Source organism: Phaethon lepturus, unplaced genomic scaffold, assembly GCF_000687285.1.
Source record: "Phaethon lepturus isolate BGI_N335 unplaced genomic scaffold, ASM68728v1 scaffold2495, whole genome shotgun sequence".
NCBI classification, from domain to species: domain Eukaryota; kingdom Metazoa; phylum Chordata; class Aves; order Phaethontiformes; family Phaethontidae; genus Phaethon; species Phaethon lepturus.
This window is the reverse complement of record NW_010538162.1, coordinates 1-19,392: the sequence shown is the minus strand read 5'-3', so window position 1 is coordinate 19,392 and position 19,392 is coordinate 1. Positions and strand designations below refer to the sequence as shown.

Below are 19,392 nucleotides of genomic sequence, written 5' to 3'. Positions count from 1 at the left end.
GCTGAACTCTGAACTGTAACTACTAGCTGAAGAGCTGGTCTCTGAAAAGAAAAGAGTCTTAGGCCAGTTAACATGCATGGGGAAGGGGGGTACGTGTGGTCAGCCTGCCTCTACTCAAACAAGCCTCTTCCCTGTTGCTATGGAATTAGTGCAGAGCTCCCATCGGCAGTGAAATTAGCTCCCTGCTTCAGTGCCGACTGTCAGCGGCTTATCCAGGGTTAGGGTGGAAGAGCTCTGCACCCCACAATCCTTCTAAATGCATCAAATGTTGAGCCCACTGGCAGAAATCTCTCCTTCCTAGTGCTCAGAGGACATCCTCTTGATCAGAAATTGAGTCATTAAACACATCCTCCCCATACTTCCCCCACCACCTGAAAAGGGTTTGTAAGCACTAGAAATTTGCAATCAGAGAACAAATGAGCTGGAGCTGTTAACAGCAGGCACGCAACAGTAACTGAAACAAGTAGAATGGCTCTGGAAAGTTTCAGCCATCCCCATGGTTGCTGATAGGACCTGCTTGGCTCTGGACGAGGGACTGCACCAGCATGGGAGCCTGCCCTTACAAGCAAGGACTCCGGGCTGGCACATGTTCCTCTGTCTATGCATAAGAGATGGCTTTCTGCCCTCAAGGGCTTGTGGGCATGGGTCCCACAGGACACGTGGGGTAGCCATCTCCTCCTCCCCCCACCAAAAAGTTTGGCAGCCAGGCCTAGCTCGGGTGGTCCGAGCTCATAAGCACCCCATGGGAAAGGCCTTGAGGCTGCTGTTGCCGGGAGTTGGACAATAAGGAGCTGAGCGCACACGGGATAAAGCATGATAGCAGCTGGGCCAACTTGCTACCCATGCCAAAAGAGATTCAGTGCCATGAAAGTGTCTTTAGCCTGTTTCAGCTCATGTGGCATCCCGCATTGTCTGCTGGTGACAAGGTCTCCCTATTCTCTCTAGCCCACTGGCAAGAGTTACCTACCCTCCCCTTTTTCCCCTTTTCAATTATGTGTTAATTTATTTACCACTCCTGGAGGATAAAGAATTAACATACATCAGAGTCTGAGGCAATATGAACAGGTACATGTGGGTAAGTCTGCTTACCTCTGGGATCTAAAGGAATATTGTATGTGTCCCCAAGAACTACAAAGATTAGGCAGAGCAGAGAGAAAAGGGGAGGGAGGAGAGAGAAAAAGAAATGCAAAGTGCAAAAAGACAGGTTAGAGACCAGCATCCCATTGGGAACAAAGCAGATATTAACACAGAGCAGCCACAGACAGCTACACAGGAAAGCAGGCAGGAGTCCCTCCAAGGCCACAAATGGAGTGGAGATCACAGAGGAAAGGCAGTCTAACCTTATTCCCCTGCTAGAGACATTGTATTTCAACTCACCTTCAAGGCAAAGGAAAGCTTCGCCTCATGCCAGCAGCAGTTTACTGGTCCTTGAAATGAACTGCATAGCCCATATAACCTTCCCAAGGACCTGAGCAAAGCCATCCCACCCTCACTCTGCACTTCAGCATCCCTGCATGGCTATACAGGGCTCTCCAGAGCTGTTCAGCAGGCAAGAGCAAGGAATTGGCATCACTGCGTTTAACTGATCAACTTTGCTTTCACTACCACTTGAGGCAAACACTGCAAAAAAAAACCTGCATGTATTTCTCACCACTTGGGATCACTGAGAGAGTGATCTAACCCAACTCCAGACACCCACACCTGAGCCAGCACTGGCAGCTGTCATTGGAGAGGCACCCTTGGGAGTCACCATCCCAAAGCAGATGCCTCTGTTTGCAGAAGCAGCTCCCCTCCTTAAACACCACTGACATAACCACCTCTGATCTGATGATGCTTGGTCTAGGGTGATGTCAGGTCCACAGCTGGACAGCGGCCACAGCTTCACCAACATTCAGTAACCAGCATCACTCAAAACGAGACCAGTTCTACCCTGCGTGGGTGCCCTGTGTTGGGCCAGGCCTAGCTTTTGGACCAAGCAACAGAGCTGTTTCTGCATCAGAACAACACTGGCAGAAAGCAGGGAGCATCTGGCAGCAGATGGTCCCTAAGGCCTGACTGCAGATGGAGGGAACATGATTTACAATACTTGGATCACGGGTCATGCCATGCATGGCTCTAAGATACTACATGTCAGCCCAAGTTACCAGATCTGTTACAATTACACTGACTTCAAGCTTTAATAATTGAACAGACTGCAACGAGGCATTTTTCTCAAGCTGTCTTTACACAGCAGGATCCCTCCATACCTGATGGGACAGCCATCCACAATTAAAAAGAAAATGGCTTGTGTGTCATGGACACGGTCACATTTTGTTATATCACAAATATAAAAATAAAAAAGCCTATGCTACCTTTGAATCAGCTCCTATGACAGATCTTTACTGCATGACAACATGTCAAAACTTTGAAACAGTGCTGATATCACCATTCAAGGACATGGGAAACAGTTGGCTTCTCCAAGGAAAAAAACCAAACCAAAAAACACTCAGACCACCTCTTTGGCCAAGGAGAGAGAGTCAAGGCCCGGGAGGTTCTGAGCACACTGAGCTTGCAAGCAGAGAGGGCACAAGGCAGTGGCTAGAGATGTGGCAAGAAGCAGACACATCCTAGCTAGACTTAATTTAGAACGGGCAGAACTTCCCAAGCAGGAACTGCAGATAAAAGTCTGGAGGCAGCTGTAACCTTCCCCCTGTCCCTGCTCCCAATAGGCTCCTTAAGCCTCTCCAAACACCAGCTAGCGGCCTGTGCCTCCTCAGGTCTCTGCGTGCTCTCAATCTCCAGTTCTCCACCTCTCCAGCCTGCTCTATTCCAACCTGCTTCAAAGCATGAGCTCTGCCAAGGCTGAGGGCTCACTAGAAAGCTGGGAGCTGCTGCTCTGCACAGAACCAAGAATCATGCTCTAGCTGATACACAGCAGCATCCCTTTACATGAGGCAGCTGCTCTCAGCTTCTGATCTATGTATTTCTTTCTGGAATTAGTCTCTTTAGCATCCTGAAGAGCAGAGCTAAAACTTGCCTCTCTGTTAGGGCACGTGGCACAGGAATAGCTCTGGAGTCCCAGCCTGACCATGGCTAGATGCTGACGAGAATGTTCTTGCTGCTGCCGTTATACTCTGACCAGAGGATGTGGCAGAGAAAGGCAGTAATTCATCAACACACAGCCTAACTAAAGCTAATTCAGCTGGACCAACCACCCTCACTCCAGTACAGTCACAGAGGACCAGCCCAGTGTCAGATATGAAGCTAAATGACTAAGGCATCCACTCGTGATACCACAGAGCACATCAGCAATAAACACCACCCCAAGAGTACCTGATAGGAGCCAAGTGAGGAAGGCCAGCAAGGAAACTCTCTGCATCCCTTGGAGCTCTCCAGATAACCAACTACGTGGTCATGGCAGATCAGAGGACAAGACAAACCACAGGGTGAAGGATAGGAGAACAAGCTCACAGTGCATGTTAAGGTTGGATCTTTTTTAGGGAAGATGTCCAGACAATTTGGGGAAGGAACTGCATGCCCAAACAAGCCCCATGCATGTAAGTACCTTGCGATGCCAGCATGGCACCTGCCGTCTCCTGGAAATCCAATAATTGCTGTAGGAAAAGGATGGCCTGGAAGCAAGGGAGAGAAGTTATGAGCAACCAACATTGCGACTCCTACGCTCTGCTATTAAGGATCATGAAGGACCATTTGTTCCACCACACTTAAAAGCCTTCAAGAAACAAATTACTACCCTCCCTTGAGTTGCTGGGTTTTACCCACACAGTCACATCATGGCTTAGCAAGGGTAACTAGCTTATCTCTCCATGGAAGCCAATTAATTGCCCTTCCAATACCAAGACAGCTTAACTTAAGAAATTTCACTAACTGCTCTTTTTATAACCTCTTCAGAAGCTGTTTTTCACAAAGGATGGTTCAAACCATCATCACATACATTGCTGGTGAGTTCGTGAACTGTCCCATCTTTTGGCATGTTATATTCCTTGTCTGGATCATTCTAAGAAGGGAAGAGAGAGACGTAAAGTAGGCACATAAGGAAATTGAAGGCATCTACAATACAACTGCTGCTGCAAGTGAGTTGTAGGCTTGGTTTATCCAGCCTCTCTCAACATCCTCAGATCCAGCTTTTACAGTGCCATCTCCTGGTGCTCAGAAACCACAGCTCCTATGCACCAGCAGCTCAGAACCACAGGGGTTTGTTCAGCATGTGACCACCAAATGTTCAGCTCACCTACCTAGTAGGGCATTCACCAAGTCCACCTTAGACAGTGACAGTTTAACATGAGTCCTCCAAAACTTTTCAAGTCAGCAATTTTTTTTTTTTTTTTTTAAAACAGGATTAAATTCTGAGATTGACTTGATATCTGCAGAGGCCTGGAAGCTCATGTCAAATTATTTGTAGTATGCCTGTTAAGGGTCTTAGGCAGAGGCCTCCTGTATTTGAAATCGGTATTTGCAGCTGGCCATCTAAAGCAATCCAGCAAGCACCTGCTTTACAGTCAGAAATTACATGGTGTCATGGAAAGCTGAAAGCTAAACTAGGGGTTCTGCTCAGAAAAACCCTCTTCCAAGCCTGATGATCTTGCCAGAGAGAGCACTGAGGAAAATCCTACCTTAATGTTGTCTGCAAACTCTTCCAGTGCCTTCGCACCAGTGGTCTCCATGGAAGTGATCAGCCCTGGCAGTTTGTTTTTAGTGCCTGCTGCAGTTCCCTGGAACAGTTCCGTAACAGATCAGAGAAGGAAAACAAGCAGTATCTGAACTTTCATCCAGCACCTACCCTTCCTGATTCTCCACCCCAGCATCTCATTCTCAATGCCCCATTTGCCAGGAGAATATTTACAGCACTATCAACATGTAAAATCCTGCATTCTTCTGCCAGCCATAAAGGGAAGATGTTGTGACCTGAACAGTGACCAGGACTTGCTCCCTCTCATGTTTCCTCTTATGCAGTACCTGATACAGGAGGTTACAGCATCACAGTCACCAGCTGGAAGCAGATGGAAAGGAGCCTTGCTAAACCTGGATAACCTTGTGGCATGGTCCAAACAGGCTCTCCTCAGAGCAGCCCATCCCAGACATCAGTGAGCACAGTCTAAACTAAGCTCAACAGTATCAGAAATTAAACACCTCAGAGGCCATGTATACAGCAGAATAATGTAGACGGTCCATCATGGGGTCATGCCTTGAACTGAAAAGAACTGCTGCTGAGAGATGCTGAGTTGCTGGTTTACCATCACAGAAAGGAGCAAGCTGCATTTGTGTCACTTCCAGTCCATGCTGGAGGACAGAAGCAGCATGGCTTTGTTCAAAGCCACTGTGATAATCCCTTTCAAAGAGTTCTCCGGACAACCCAAGCCACAGGACCCTCTCCAATCCCATCACGCTTACCTGCAAGACCTGGTCAAATTCTGGCTTCATCTGCTTAAGATGCTTAAGGATGGGGAAGATCGTGAGCACAGCCGAATAATCGTGTCGGATGATGGCTTTCCGGGCAGCTGAGACAATGTTATCCCCCTCCATGATCAAGTTATCTAATGCCTCCTGCAACAAAGTCAGAGAGTCAGAAGGAAGCAGCGTGACTTTTGCCCAGGCAGCTCAATGCAGGATACCTGTTAAGGATGCCGATTTGATGGGCCATTTGCAGCACCCAGTGAGTGACTCTGAGCACTTGTTCTCCAGGGTCTGTGCAGGCACCAGTTCCCTGAACAGGTCCTGGAGGACAACCCTCGAAGTGGTGATCTTGGGCACCCACAGCACATGATAGAATCCACATCCTCGCGATAGAAGGGGAAGGGAAAAAGCCAAGCAGGGAGGGTCAACTGACCTGGATCAGAGAATCAAAGGTCTTCTTCTGGTGGTGCTCTGGGACGATTTCTGTCAGGAGCTGGTATTCGCTCTGGGCCAGTTTGACAAAGGCGCTAACGCAGTGAATGTACGCATCAATCTCGATGTCGAAGACGTCATCCCTCCCTGTAAGGGCAAGATGACTTTAAGAGAGAACAAAGTTCACACTGGACTTGCAGCAGCTCTGCTCACTCCAAGGCCTTCGTTTACACAAGGAGCACAAGGTTCTTCTGGAAAAGGTGGTTCTGGCTTTGCACCCATCCTTGCGTGAGAACAAGAGTCATCTTCTCACCAAAAATGCCCCCTGGGTTTGTGCATGGGAAGCTATGCATACCCTGCAGGAGACATGCAGAGTCATCTGCAGTTCAGGAAATAGGCACATCATGCCACCAGGTCTTTCCTGCCTCATGACAGAAGGCAAGTTTGGAGCTCTTCTGGGATACAGACTAAATCTAATCAAGGGCTTGAACACAGAGTACTAAACTCAGGAAGGTCTGAGGTGAATTATTCAACATTACTGCTTGTATTTTTAGAATTCCTTATCTCCATCCATCATGGAGATTAAGAACTGCCATTTTGCATCAACATTTCTGGGAAATCAAGGCTGTCCTGGAAGGTAGCCTCTTCCCACAGGCAGAAACAGAAGATAAAAACAGGCAGATGAACATTAAAATCCTATGAAGCAGGAGTATCAGCACAGCTAGGTGAGCTATCTGCCACACAATGCTGCATACAAACGCAAATATTTGAGTCCTAGCACACAAATGTCTCGGACAAAGATCTATCAAAGAACCTACATGGTAGGCATGAGAAGTGCCAGCATGATACAAGAGCCTGCACCAACTCATGCCAAGCACTAGCTGGATGTGTCAGCAGGACAGACACAAACAAACTCACACCATCCTGCATTACTCAGACCCCTGTAGTAACCACTACAAGACAGTAAGATTACACAGACAGGCCTTCTCTAAGCTATGGGCTGCTGTTTCTCTCCTCCCAGCAACATCTGCAACTTTTGATGGAGAAAGAACCAATTCTTCCCTATACTGACAGATCCCTTGGGTTGATCTTTCAGAAGTTATGGTCAGCAGGGGACACAAAAACATGATGTGGCTTTACAGACTGCCTATGGTAGAGAGTGGCCCACTGTATTGTATGCCACATGTGATCTCTTTCCTGTTTGCTTCACTTCAGCACCAAACAAGCCAGTAGCTACCTATAGGAAAGTGCCCCTCAGCATGGTGGCCACCAGTCTTTGGTTGGACAAAGTTGGGGTTCCCTGTTTCAAGGCTTGGGGTGTGTGTGATTAGTAGGAGTGAATTCTACCAAGAAGAGCCAGAGCTTCTTAGCCAGAGAAGGCCCATGCTCCAGGACTGCCCATGTAGATGAACAGCCACTGGCTACAAAACTACTGTGAAACATGCTGAAAAGAAGGGATGTTAGCCAGCTTGTTATGAAGTGACAACATGGTACTTACCAGCAGCCGGCCCATGCTTGTCGCTCAGGGTATCGGAAAGGTGTTTAACTCGTAAATCATGCTCATGACCTAGTGAGATGTCAGCCGGCACAAACAGAAGGCGCAATTTATCCAGGGTGGTTACAGCATGGATGCTCACACTGGCTGGAAGCCGCTTCAAGCTTGGCTTATTTGATCTGATGGACACTTTTTTCCCTACACAGTCCCAGGAATGCTACCTGACCAAATCCCTTTGTTGGGCTATGTAGCAGTAGCAACCCTTTGAAACCTGATGAGAAGTGAGTTAAGTAATTTGTTGGACCACAGGAGTCCCTTGAACCTCCTGCCATAAATTCTGAATGGGATAGCAGGCACCAGAAGTCCAATTTGTACCCACAACCATTACAAATCCAAACTCAAAGCCCATCTCCTGCTCAGCATGAGAATTTTTTCCCCCCAAATGAGATGTTAGTCACCATCTGGGATTTAATAGACTACAATGGAGGTGGTGTAGAGATCTACTTTGGATGCATACATAGCAGGAGGCAGAAAGGTCTTACAGATGCTTTGAAGCAAGTGACATCTTCTTCCTTATCTGGTACAACCTCTGTGAGCAGTTGAGATCAGAATACAGAAGATGACCATTAAGGTAGGTCTCCACAGAAAATATGTACAGGCACAATGCACGAAGCTAGCTGTGGTCTGACACTTCAGCATCAGGTTTGGAAAGGTCACTAGGAAATGGAATGTCTTGAAGTCCAGGCAAAAAGAACAGAAACACCACAAGCAGATGTCATCAGAGCAGAGCTTCCATTAGCCAGGGTGGCTACGGTGTGTCAACGGCTTTAAGGTAACATTCCTCTCCACCTGTACTCACGTTTACAGAGACTTTGAAATTCAGACACTAAATTCAGAAAAATAATTTGGCCCTCCAGCATCTCCTTGGTTCCCCAAGGATAGCTGTGCCTATCCACTGCTGTCCACCAAGCCTCAGGCTAATGGAAGTCCCACCTGGAAAAGCAAGGCTGATACACAGAAAGTCAAGGGTGAAGTAGCTAGAGCTGTGATTACCTTCCATAGGAATGAGGTTAGAGGCCCCCTTTTTCCCATCTAGACCATGCTGAGAGTACTGTTTCAGAAGGTTCTGAGCCTTACGGATCGTGCCTGTCACCAGAGCCAGAGAGAAGAGACAAGAAGACCTAGAAAATGAGTGAAAGAAAACAAACCCAGAACACCATCCCTCCACCAGCAAGTCACCTGGGCCCAGCAAGAGGATGCTGGGCACCAATGAGCATGCTCAGTACAGGAACATGAACCCCAAATTCATGTCCAAGCGTGCAGATACAATGGCATTTCCAGACTGTTTCCCTGCTTTGAGGGTGGGGGCATGAATTCCAGCTAGGGTTACAGAATCAGGGAGTGCTCAAATCAGTCTGGTGAGGTGGTATGGCTGGGTGAAAAAACACGATCAGAGAAGGGAAGCAACGAAGCAGCCTTCCCTGTAATGAGTTTATTTACACTGGTGCTCTGATTCCAAGCGTGCAAGTTTTGTTGCTTTTCCTCAGCTGTGGAAGCAGGGCTTTGCAGTACGGACGATTCCTGTCCAGCAACACTTTGCCTGCTCCCCAGAGCCACAATCACAGCCGCTTGGCTAGAGCTGCAGAAAGAGGTGCCTTTCCGAGGGGTATTTTCTGAGCATGCTCAATATAGACCCATGAGGAGCCCCACAGCCAAGACAAGGAATGATCTGTGGCATTACAGGAAGCGATAAAAGGGTGACAACCTCTGGGCTCAAGGGAGCAATTGCAGCAGCAATTCCCATCACAGCAATCATAGAATAATGGATGCTGCCCACCCATGTCTAACTCGCATTAAGTCACCCTAATCCCCAAGACACTTCTCTTCTAAGGAACTGCAAATCAATTAAAACCATGGAAAAAAAAAATAACACTGGGTTAAAAGATTTATACTTAACACACACAAAAAACAGACAGAACTGAACAAAAGCCAATGCTGGATATACAGCTAGAAAGCACAAAACAAAGCATTAATGTGACAACTGAAAACTAAGCACTGTTTCCACATTAAAAGGTTAGTCGTCATGCAACAAGCTACAATTATCACAAGCACATGGACACCCTCTCACAGCAGAGCTTTGCTGTTGCCTGCACAATAGGGAACAGAAAGTTTTGGGAAGGTAGAAGGACTTTCTGTAGGAGAGACGGATGAAAAAATTGGGCTGAGTAAATTAAGAAGGATCCAAGAAATAAAAATCCTGCTGCCAAAATTAAGAATTGTTCTTCTGCTTTAAAGTAATAAATACTTAAAACGTGCAGAAAACACCTACTTCCACCAGCAACGGTAAGCCACAGTGCAGCCTAGAAATGAGCGTTGGCTGCCCAAACGCTGAGGACCGCTATCCTGAGGGGAAGCCCAAGTACACATCGCTGCAGAGCAGCATCCTGGGGTGCAGGACAGCTTCATCCCATAAAGGGATATACAGCAGGGGGAAGGAAATTTCAAGTCCTCCAAACAGTGCATCTCTAATGGGAGAGAACAGGAGAGAGAAGCTCCCACTGAATTACCAAGCTGCCTTAACCTGGTACACTTACTAAATAACAGAGCATGGTTCACTAAAGTGGAATGTTTCACTAGCAACATTTTTCTTCTACTAGTTAAGAGTGTTCTCAGCCACTTCGTAAAGAAAAAAAAAAATCATATCCATAAAACATACTCTTCTAGCAGGAAAATTCTCCCCTCCAGACCCACACCAGGGAGGTGGGAAGACTTACACTCTTGCTGTGATGATGCATTTGCTCCTAGCTTCTGCCACATGATCAAATGAGAGGTCTATGCCTCTTCTTCCAAGCTTCCCAATGCTCTTTACACCCACCACTTTAACTTCATTCTTAGCTACTTTCAGAAACCTTAAGAGTCTGGGCACAACAGCAAGTTCCTCTGAGCAAGCAAGGCTGTCGCAAGCTCTGGAGATATTCACTAAACTCCTTCTTACTGCCATTACCATGGCCCAGCTGATGCACAGCAGCTCAACCCAGGTACTGTTCTTCTACCAGTTCTTTTATCTTTCCCACTTTCAAGCATCCAGGGGTGGGGAGAATAAAAAAAGAGGGTATATTGGTGTGAAAAATCAAGCAGACAGTACAACTGCTGCTGCTGACAATAGGATCTCCCTTCACAGGTATGCAGTGCACATCTCCACAGCCCACCCCTGACAGTTTCTTCTCAAATGAGAGCTGAAACACCTCTGCTGCATTTTATTTGCATAAGCACAATTACCTGCATTTACACTGACACACACTGAGTGTTCAGTGTTCATGGGCATCACTTCAGTGCTGCTGCAGCCCTCTTACTTCGCATTGTAATTAGACTTTAACAGATTCTAGTGGAAGCCAAATGCTTTTGTTCCATGATTGTTTTCCCCTATTAGGCAGCTCACAAACCAAATGTGACTGCGTTTCAGCTACTAATGAAAACATCACATTCAAGCTAGGCAGTGATCAATATGGGAAGCAGGAAGCAGGAACAGGCTATTTATTCCACCACACAAAGAGTCCACAGCCTGCCTTCAGGTAACACCTCACCACTAGGTAAACTGGAGCATTAAGTAAACTGGAAAAGTCCCCCCTATAGCTTGAAAAGAACCCCCCAGACCCCCAAAAGTCAAAACATGCCTGAAACTTTTGCTCCTCTGCCCCAATTGTTAAATAAAGTGGGTTTTGGGCATACATGAGGCACAGTTTTCGAACTGCACATTGTTCTCCTGTTTCTCTCTTCCATTAGGCAGTTTTCTAACCAAGCAGAAGGGCAATGCATCCTGTTTTCTTAAGCACCAGCTGCAGGAGTCTGTATAACACTGGCTAAAGCTCTCTGGCTTTTGCTTGTAGGCAGCCAGGCTGGGTGCCCCTACCAGCATCTTCTGGCCCTATTCTTCTCTGGCAATGCAGGGCCTGAGAGCTACCTGCTGCTCTCAGACCAACAAAAGAGCACTGGGTCTACAGGCATCACAAAGAAGCGATATTTTATGTGCATATCTTTGCAGCAGGATGATTTGGAAATCTGAATGCACTTTCCCTCGGAGACAGACTGCTGACATTTCAAAGAGCAAACTACTAAAGAAAAAAAAAGCCCACAGATTGCTTCATCAGTTCAATTTGGCAAGTTTCATTTAAGAGGAGACAACTCTGCTTGAGAAGCATCTCCAGCAGTCAAGCCTTCAGCTGCATGCTGTAACAACAGGAGACGGTACAGGGTACACCAATAAATAAAACAGTAACAGAGAGATGAAGACCCTCTGAAACAACACATGGATATGGAGCATGTTCTCCAGAATCCAGCATAGTACCTGGCAGAGAGGCAGGGTCTCTGCCTTGTTACCCTGTCCCTAACGTCTCACCTTCCCTTTAGCTGTAGCCTCTCTTGTGCTTTGCTTTGTGGGTAAACAAGTTATAGCACATCAGATTTAGTTTGTTATTTATCCCTTGCAACAGGTTAAAGTGTGCATTGGGGTGTGCACTGGGATATTCTTCCTTAAGGACTAAGGGAATCAAGTCACTTTTTCAGAACTGTGAGAAAACCCTCAATGGCAGAAACCCAAATTGGCAGAACTTGACTTTACTTACTGAAGCAACAGCACAGAAAAAAATTCTTTGTCCACAATTGAACAAAGGCTAAAACCAGGGCAATCAAACACCACCAGATGAATATTGCTATGAAGAGGGCCACTGTGCCAGTGCAAAGAGTGTAAGACCTCCACCTCACGAGCTGTCCTTGAAAGCTGATGGAACTGCAGAAAGACTGGTGAATCTCTGCTCAAAGACTTTTTTTTTTTTTGCATTCAGACCATGCTCTGTTCCTTCTACCTAGTCCATCTCACAAACTCCAATTAAACTGGGCAAAAAGATGTAAAAATCTCCTGGCAAATCTACAGCCAAGACATTCATCATGACAAGTAATTTTGGATGCCCAAATGGATCCATTTTGGAGAAGCTTCATTTGTAAGGAACAAATGCTTGTGCTCCTAAACATGTGAGCATCCAAGATCTGAGACTCATTAAAAATACTAGTGATTTTTTTGATCTGCCCATAAAAAAAAAATCTCCTCTATCTCTGACTATTTACCTAGAGCACAGGGAAGATGTTACCATTTGGCAGGCTGCTCAGAAATGTTTGCTGACCATGCTGACTTCACAGCAATCAAAACCCAGGGATCTTTTCGGTATCAGGTGATAACTGAGAACTGTGGACCAAATCTGAAGAATCTGCAACCCGAGTTCCCCATGGCTCAACTACAGATCCCCACCTGGCATCTTTCCAGTAGACGGCTACTGAACTACACAAATAATTTTTACCTATTGTAACCATGCTGTTGGGCAGGAACCACTGTTGAGGAACTGAACACAAGTGATTGCCATCACGCTTAGGAACGATTTTAAACACTCTTTTTCTGCCATCTGCAGCATAGCTAGTGCTCCTTAGTAGGAGGATATTTTGTCCTCTGCAGGTTTCCCAACACTGGGGGCAAACTCTTAGATAAATAACTACCTGCCAAACTCCAGAGGGAAGCCAAGGGGTGAGACATCCCTTTGTCAGGTGGTTCTCTGCTGACAGGGGAAAACCCACTGACATTCGCAGGGCTGATTGCACTCACCAGCTGCAACTCGCACATCAGCTTTCAGGAACAGCTCCAAGGCACAGCAGCAATGGCACACATTGATTTTAAAAGACCAGAGGGGTAATCTCTGGATGTCACAGCCTTCACCAGGCAGCCCTCCCTCTCCAAATATCCCAGGCACACCCTCTGCTTTAGCAAGAAGAGGCCCAGCAAAGCCTCTCCACACACAGAAGTGAAGAGAGTGAGAACCAGGGCCAGCACACGCACACATAGACACATTACCTGGGATGAGGACTGCATTCACATCAGGATTATAAAAATAAACACAACACAATTAAAATGGATATTTCTTTTCCTCCTTTTCCCCATCCCACCCATTCCCAGTCCCTACCCATATTTCTTAGTATTTTCCTGAACTCAATAAGAGTATTTGCACAACACAGGAAAAAATATCCCGGTGGGAAAGTATTGGCCAAGTAAACCCAACGTGAATTTTTCTGACGTTCATCACTGTTACAGATAAGACAACAGGGTGCTCTGACACACAGAGACAATATCACTGTGCTGCTATCGGAAGTACATGCTAGCTTTCGCTGGCCCTCCTCCTGGCCGTGCTCCCACTAGATGGCACATTTCAGAGACAGGAACTCCAGCTCTGTGCGGTGGTACACCAGAGCAACCGGCCTCACCAGCTGCAGAAAATGCAGCAAAACTCCATTATGCAGAAAGGTGGAATAACCCACCAGACACATTCATAGCTCTTTCAAAGACAGGCCGAGGCAAAACCTTTAAAAGCCCTTCCAAAACTCAGACAATTTTGTATCTCATTTCTGTAGGCCTAGGACCTAGTTGAGATGGGGACTAGGGACCTTGTCCCCATCTCAGCTCCTGACAAGTTCTTGGTTTCCTAGCACAATTACCATACCCAAGTTTTGTATTTTGCTGTGGTACAGTCTATATTCCATATTCCAAGGCCAAGGACAGGTGTTCTCAGATAATATCCTTTTATAGCCCTCCCAGATCTCTTTTTACTTACACCTTTTTAAGGCAATGGTCTTTTCTCTCCCTGTATACAGGACCCCTCTCCTCCTTTTACATCACCCAGAGAACAGATCTGATGACTTGACAGAAAGTCTGTAGTCTCAGTGCTGAATCCAGGGCAGAGAAGAGGTGCTTATATCCAAAATCTCATCCCTTCTCCTGTCCTAAAAGCTCATTTCAGACACAGAGGCTACCTCAGCAGTGAGAAAGCCTGCAGATATGCATTCGATACCCAGGCAAGAGGATACACAGTACAGTGATCTCCGCCTTCTGGGACTCACCTGGTCTCTTGATTGGCTTTTTGGTAGGGGTGTCCTTCCTTTTGTTCTGAATGGCAGGGGAATACGGCACCCCAGTGGAGGAGCTGTTCTTACGGAAATGGTCTTTCAGCCCCTTGATGGAGCGGTCGAGCTGGACAGAGCGGATTTGGAAGTAAACAGTCATGAAATCTAAGGAGACAAGATAGAAACAAGATTATAAGCAAACAGGGAACACTATATGGTAAAACAAACCTTTCCTGAAACACACTGTGCCCCTAAGGGGATTTACTAGCATTGACATGGGACTCTAAGCAAGTGTTTTTCCCTCTCAGAGCCTCTCCTATTTTCTTCAAAAACTTCTTCATCTTCCTTCCCCTGAAGTACTCATTCCAGCCCACCACACACAATATTAAGTCTGTGCACCACTACCAAGAGCACATCAGTTGTGGAACTGATGGCAGACATTTGTGCAAGACATTGTCAATTCAAGTGCTCAGTTTCTAGCATGAGAGACTTCACACACTTCTCAGGACTCGGGGCAATCAGGAACTAAATAAGGTGTTCACCATTTGAAAGTAGAATACAAACTGACTAATAAAATATGCTATATGTGTTTGAGTTGCCTTTCATCACTGAAAGTCTTAAGAAGCTTTTAAAGATGTTAGTCATATTTGGTAAGCACGGTAATCCCCACTCAAGACGTAAATCCTTGAGGTGGTGGGTGATTCTAGTAGCTATCTCTCTCTCTATGTATGTATGTATGTGAAAGTACAGCTTTCCTGTAACAGGTCCATAAAGTCATTCACTCCCAAAGGAAAAGTTAATAGAGGAGTATAAAGCTGTAGGCAGACTTTGATACTGCAGAACAGGAAAGAAGAGACATGTACTGACTGAAGAAAGTCTTCTGTGCTGCTTTCCTCCCTGCCCTTGGTGACATGTAATACAAAAAGGTTCTGTTCATCAGTAGTTCCCAAATGGGAATTGGTGAACAGTGTCTGGCACATTTAAAATACCTGAACACTAGACAGTTGCAGCTCCATCAGAAGGCATTACAGATGCCAGTTAAATGGATTTCTGCTATAGGACAGACTATGCATTAAGATAATTTGTGCTTTATTTACACAGCTCTTTCTCTTGTCATATCCACCGGGAGATCATTCTGTTCAACTGATAAACCATCACTTCAGTCTCACTATAAATGCCGTAAAAAAAGCACGATCTTAAGGTGATCGAAAGGAGCCTGGACTACTCACCCAAAAGATGCCACTAAGGCAGTCATTAGTTCTGCTAGTGGTGCTAGCTACCAACAGCAGTGCGACTCATGGTTTGTCAACCACAGCAGCACCTGAGCAAGAGGCTTCATGGTTGAAGGTGTGCGATTTACAAGCCAAGCTGTGCAGTGCTACACAGAACCCTCAGCACCCTACTTTTGGTCTCAACCACATGTGGTAAGTAGCTGGGAGAGTGCTCACCGGATGTAGAACTACAAGGGAACAGCACGCAGCACTACCAACCTTGATTCCTGCCATTTTCCACCAGCCAGCCAGAAATGCGGATGATATCATGCAAGACACTCTCTGGGAGGTGCTCCAGAGACATCTCCTCCTGCGTCTCCATTTCATCGTCCCCGCTGATCAGGTCCAGGATGAGGATGGGTGGGACCGGCTTCGTGTGTCGTGTCATTAAGCTGCGGAACTCTGATTCCAGGGACTCCTTGCCCCTCTCAAAGAGGGATTTCTGGCACAAAACAGTCAAAGGACAGAATCAGCACTGGGCTTCTGTAGCCAGGCACTCACGAGTATGTCTGCGTAAGAACATACTTTCCACAGCATTTCTAACCACTGTCAAGTACTGCATGCTTCAAACTCCAACACCACCTGTAACTAAGAGACTTTTAAAGGAAATTAAATAAAAAAATGCTTGCTTAGTCTTCAAGTGGGTTTTAAACAGATCTCCCCTTCCACTCAAGCAGCTGAAGGACTGACAAGAGCTACTCAGGAGGAGGTTCAATCAACTCCACCATACATGCAAGATATGCTTTCAGAAGTCCTACTGGCGCAACGCATAGAGTGCAAAATGCCACAGGCTGAAACGCTGCTGAGTGCAGACAAACAGAAGCCCAAACAATCACTACTTCAGCTATGCCCAAACACCTTCTTCACCAGGAAGCAAGCCTGTCAGCCCCTCACAGCAAGAGGGCAAGCAGCAGGGATACATCTGCCCCTCTCTCACCCATGCCAGATTCCAGACCCACAACCTACCACACGGTTCAGCTCCGGGCTGTCTGGATTGTTGTCCTGGAAGTATTCCACTGCCTTCTGGATTTTGTCCATGCAATTCAAGTACTCCTCTAGCCTCCCAGTGGGGCTGAAAATAAAACCAAAATAAAAAGCAGTGCCCCAAGAAACAAAGAAAGAAGACATCAAGAAAGCACCAGAAAAAATTCGGGGTAAAAATAACAAGGAAAATTTCAATTCCCTCTTCTTCAACTAGGAGGAGATCATGGGATTCCCTTTTGCCTCCACAGAATACCAAATCCACGCAGCAAGTGCGGAGGTACCGATGATTAAGCAGCGCACAACTTTCAGCCTTGCCTTCCTCTCCCAGTCAGCCCCTGATGGGAAGGTAGAGGAAGCCGCACATCCCATCCCAGAGAAAGGCGATCACAATACTCTCTTGGAGGCTAAAAGCAGGCTCCATAACAGTTCTGAGTCATCCTGGATGCAGCAACAACATCAATAGGGCAGGAAGAACCTTTGGGAAAAGGGCGAAGGAAAGAAGAGAAGCCACCAATGCTCACAAGATTCATATGGCAACATGTCTGCAAGACCTGGAAGAGACACCAGTGCAGTCTGAGCAGATTTTGCTCTCTGGGGATTGCTGAAGGTCAAGTCAGGCAGCTTTGTTGTGGACTGAGGGTAGGGAAATAGTGTAGTAAGGGTACAAGGAACACTACAACGAGTGTGTGGAGCCAGCTGCCCTATCTCTATTCCAAAAGTTCAATAGGATGAAGCTCCCCAGCAAGACCTAGCTGCTCAACTCACCCCTCCTTTATGATCTTCTCTGTGTCCTTAGCCACATGGTAGTAACTGATGACGTGATCCAAGCAGGACAGGGTCTTCTCCACATTCTCCTGCAAGCGCTGAAGGTTCTCCGTCTGTTTATGGACAGGGATGATCGAGTTCTCCAGCTTCATCAAACGACTTTCAAAGGAGGAAAGGATAGAAACCTACATGCCAAGAAAGAAACAAGAGGGCTGAGGACATCCTTATGCATGGATCCATACAGCAAGGTAGCAGTTAGAGTAGGGCAATCAGGGACCTTCAGGTCCCAGGTTCTCCTTTTGGACTCTGCTACTAATTTGCCATGGCTCCTTAGGCAGGCTGTTTAATCCCTCTATGTCCTAATTTCTATTAGGAGAATCAAAAACAGATCATCTGCCATACAGAGATGGGCCAATTCTGAATTAAATGTTTGTAAAGTGTGAAGATAATGTTTCAGGACAGTACTAAGGAGGAGCAAAATTTTACTTGACAGCAGAAAACAAATCCACAGGAACTGCCTGGAGGTGCCCTAGATAAAAAGGGCAACAAAAGCATAAACCAGCAGCCACTTTGCTGCATACCACTAAGACTCAAACATGAGATGCACAACAGGAAGGCACAGGACCAGTATAATGAGAACCTTCTTTTCCTTTTCCAAAAAAGACATTTGTTTTTTAAAAGGGACTGTGATATTGCTTCTGAAAGGTGGAAAACCTTAGTGAGCTCATAAAGGGTGTCCTAATGTCACCTTTTCTAGACCAAAAATCTAGTTCTTTCAAGATTCACTCCTGTGTTACATTTTTCAAAACTTCCCTGGTGGTGCTTCTATGACTTTCTTAAAGCACTGAGCCCAAAACTGGACATAGTATACCAGCTGAGGGCTTACAAGAAATTAGAGCACAATTACTTTTTACCTGTTAAACAGAACACTCCCAAAAATAAAACTCCAAACAAGACTTGACTTTATGAAGCAACAACATGATGCTGTTGCACTAACTAGTCTGGGGTCTATTAGTACCTCTTCCCAAGAGAGAGGACAGACTGTAAAGAAAGAAGGCCAACAGCTCATTTGAGCCCTTATCTCCCCAGGAGAGAAGCTTAGGATTAAAACATTCATCAGTTTTCCTCTTTGCCCAGTCACTGAAGTGTAAAACACAGATGCAGAGCAAGTGGTTCATTACTCTGCATTCCTCATATGGGCACAACAACAGCCTTGAAAACAGATTCTCTTAAGAAAAAGTAGATCCAGGCCCAACATTAGGGCTGAACTTCAAGGACCTCCTCACCATGTTCTTTGTAAGCTGGTCACTCTTCTCAAGGCTGTCTTTGATAAAGGACAGAGTTTCTTCTTCCTGTGTGTAGGATGAAAACATAGTCTTCAATTCTGATCACTAAGCATTTCAGTCACTAAACATTACATGTAGGTTTTTACAAGTCCTGGTAAACACTGCAGCAAACCATGTTTGGTCTGATGCTGAGGCCACATTTTAATATGCCACCTCTTAACAGAAATTGGGGCAATTGACCCCAGGTGAGAGACACATAACATACTGAGTGAGGTTTTTATGCATTACCCTTTGATACCATGAGCCTTGAAGTCTGTGACTGAAGTCACAGCACAATATAAAATTAACACCTTTACCACAGAGGCACACTGACTCAGACCACACGCTCCCCTGCCACAGCACAACACAGGTGTTGCACAGGCACCATCCAAATCCCACACAGAGCCATGAACTCAAGTAGCCAACGCAAAGCAACCCCCAAGGGCTGGTTTCAAGTCCCCAAAGCCCGGAGATAGGCAGGGAATAGCAGCCTGCAAGGGCTAGCCTCACAGGCTGGACCTGAGGGCCTGAAGCAAGAGCCCCCAGAATCTAGCAGGCCCTAAAAGGGTGGCCCCAGGCCTGAAATGAGGGGCAGAGATACTCCTTGACCCTGAAAAGCAGGGCCTCAGACCCTGAAGGGGACCTAGGAATGCTGCCAGGCCCGGAGCGGGGTGACCAGGCCTTTAGGGAGTCCCGGGACGCCCCCAGGTCCGGTGGGAACCTCCAGGCCAGCTCCCAGCCCGTCTCCTAGGCAACACGCTGGGGCTGCGGGCACGGGCCCGGGCCC

General features: G+C 46.5%; 1 protein-coding gene across 1 annotated transcript in view; it reads right to left on the bottom strand.

Annotated features, from left to right (window-relative positions):
• EXOC7 (exocyst complex component 7) overlaps nt 1-18,653 on the bottom strand; it is a 23,517-nt gene extending 4,864 nt beyond the window's left edge. The window contains exons 1-15 of the mRNA XM_010286685.1: nt 18,567-18,653; nt 17,281-17,465; nt 16,498-16,603; nt 15,751-15,973; nt 14,258-14,425; nt 13,218-13,229; nt 8,375-8,467; nt 7,325-7,393; nt 5,828-5,973; nt 5,392-5,544; nt 4,614-4,712; nt 3,935-3,997; nt 3,545-3,611; nt 1,090-1,128; nt 3-41 (exon numbers count right to left, since the gene is read on the bottom strand). Of these exons, the coding sequence (XP_010284987.1) occupies nt 3-41; nt 1,090-1,128; nt 3,545-3,611; nt 3,935-3,997; nt 4,614-4,712; nt 5,392-5,544; nt 5,828-5,973; nt 7,325-7,393; nt 8,375-8,467; nt 13,218-13,229; nt 14,258-14,425; nt 15,751-15,973; nt 16,498-16,603; nt 17,281-17,465; nt 18,567-18,653 (1,549 nt within the window). The remainder of the gene's footprint in view (nt 1-2; nt 42-1,089; nt 1,129-3,544; nt 3,612-3,934; nt 3,998-4,613; nt 4,713-5,391; nt 5,545-5,827; nt 5,974-7,324; nt 7,394-8,374; nt 8,468-13,217; nt 13,230-14,257; nt 14,426-15,750; nt 15,974-16,497; nt 16,604-17,280; nt 17,466-18,566) is intronic.
• Nucleotides 18,654-19,392: the final 739 nt, after the last annotated feature.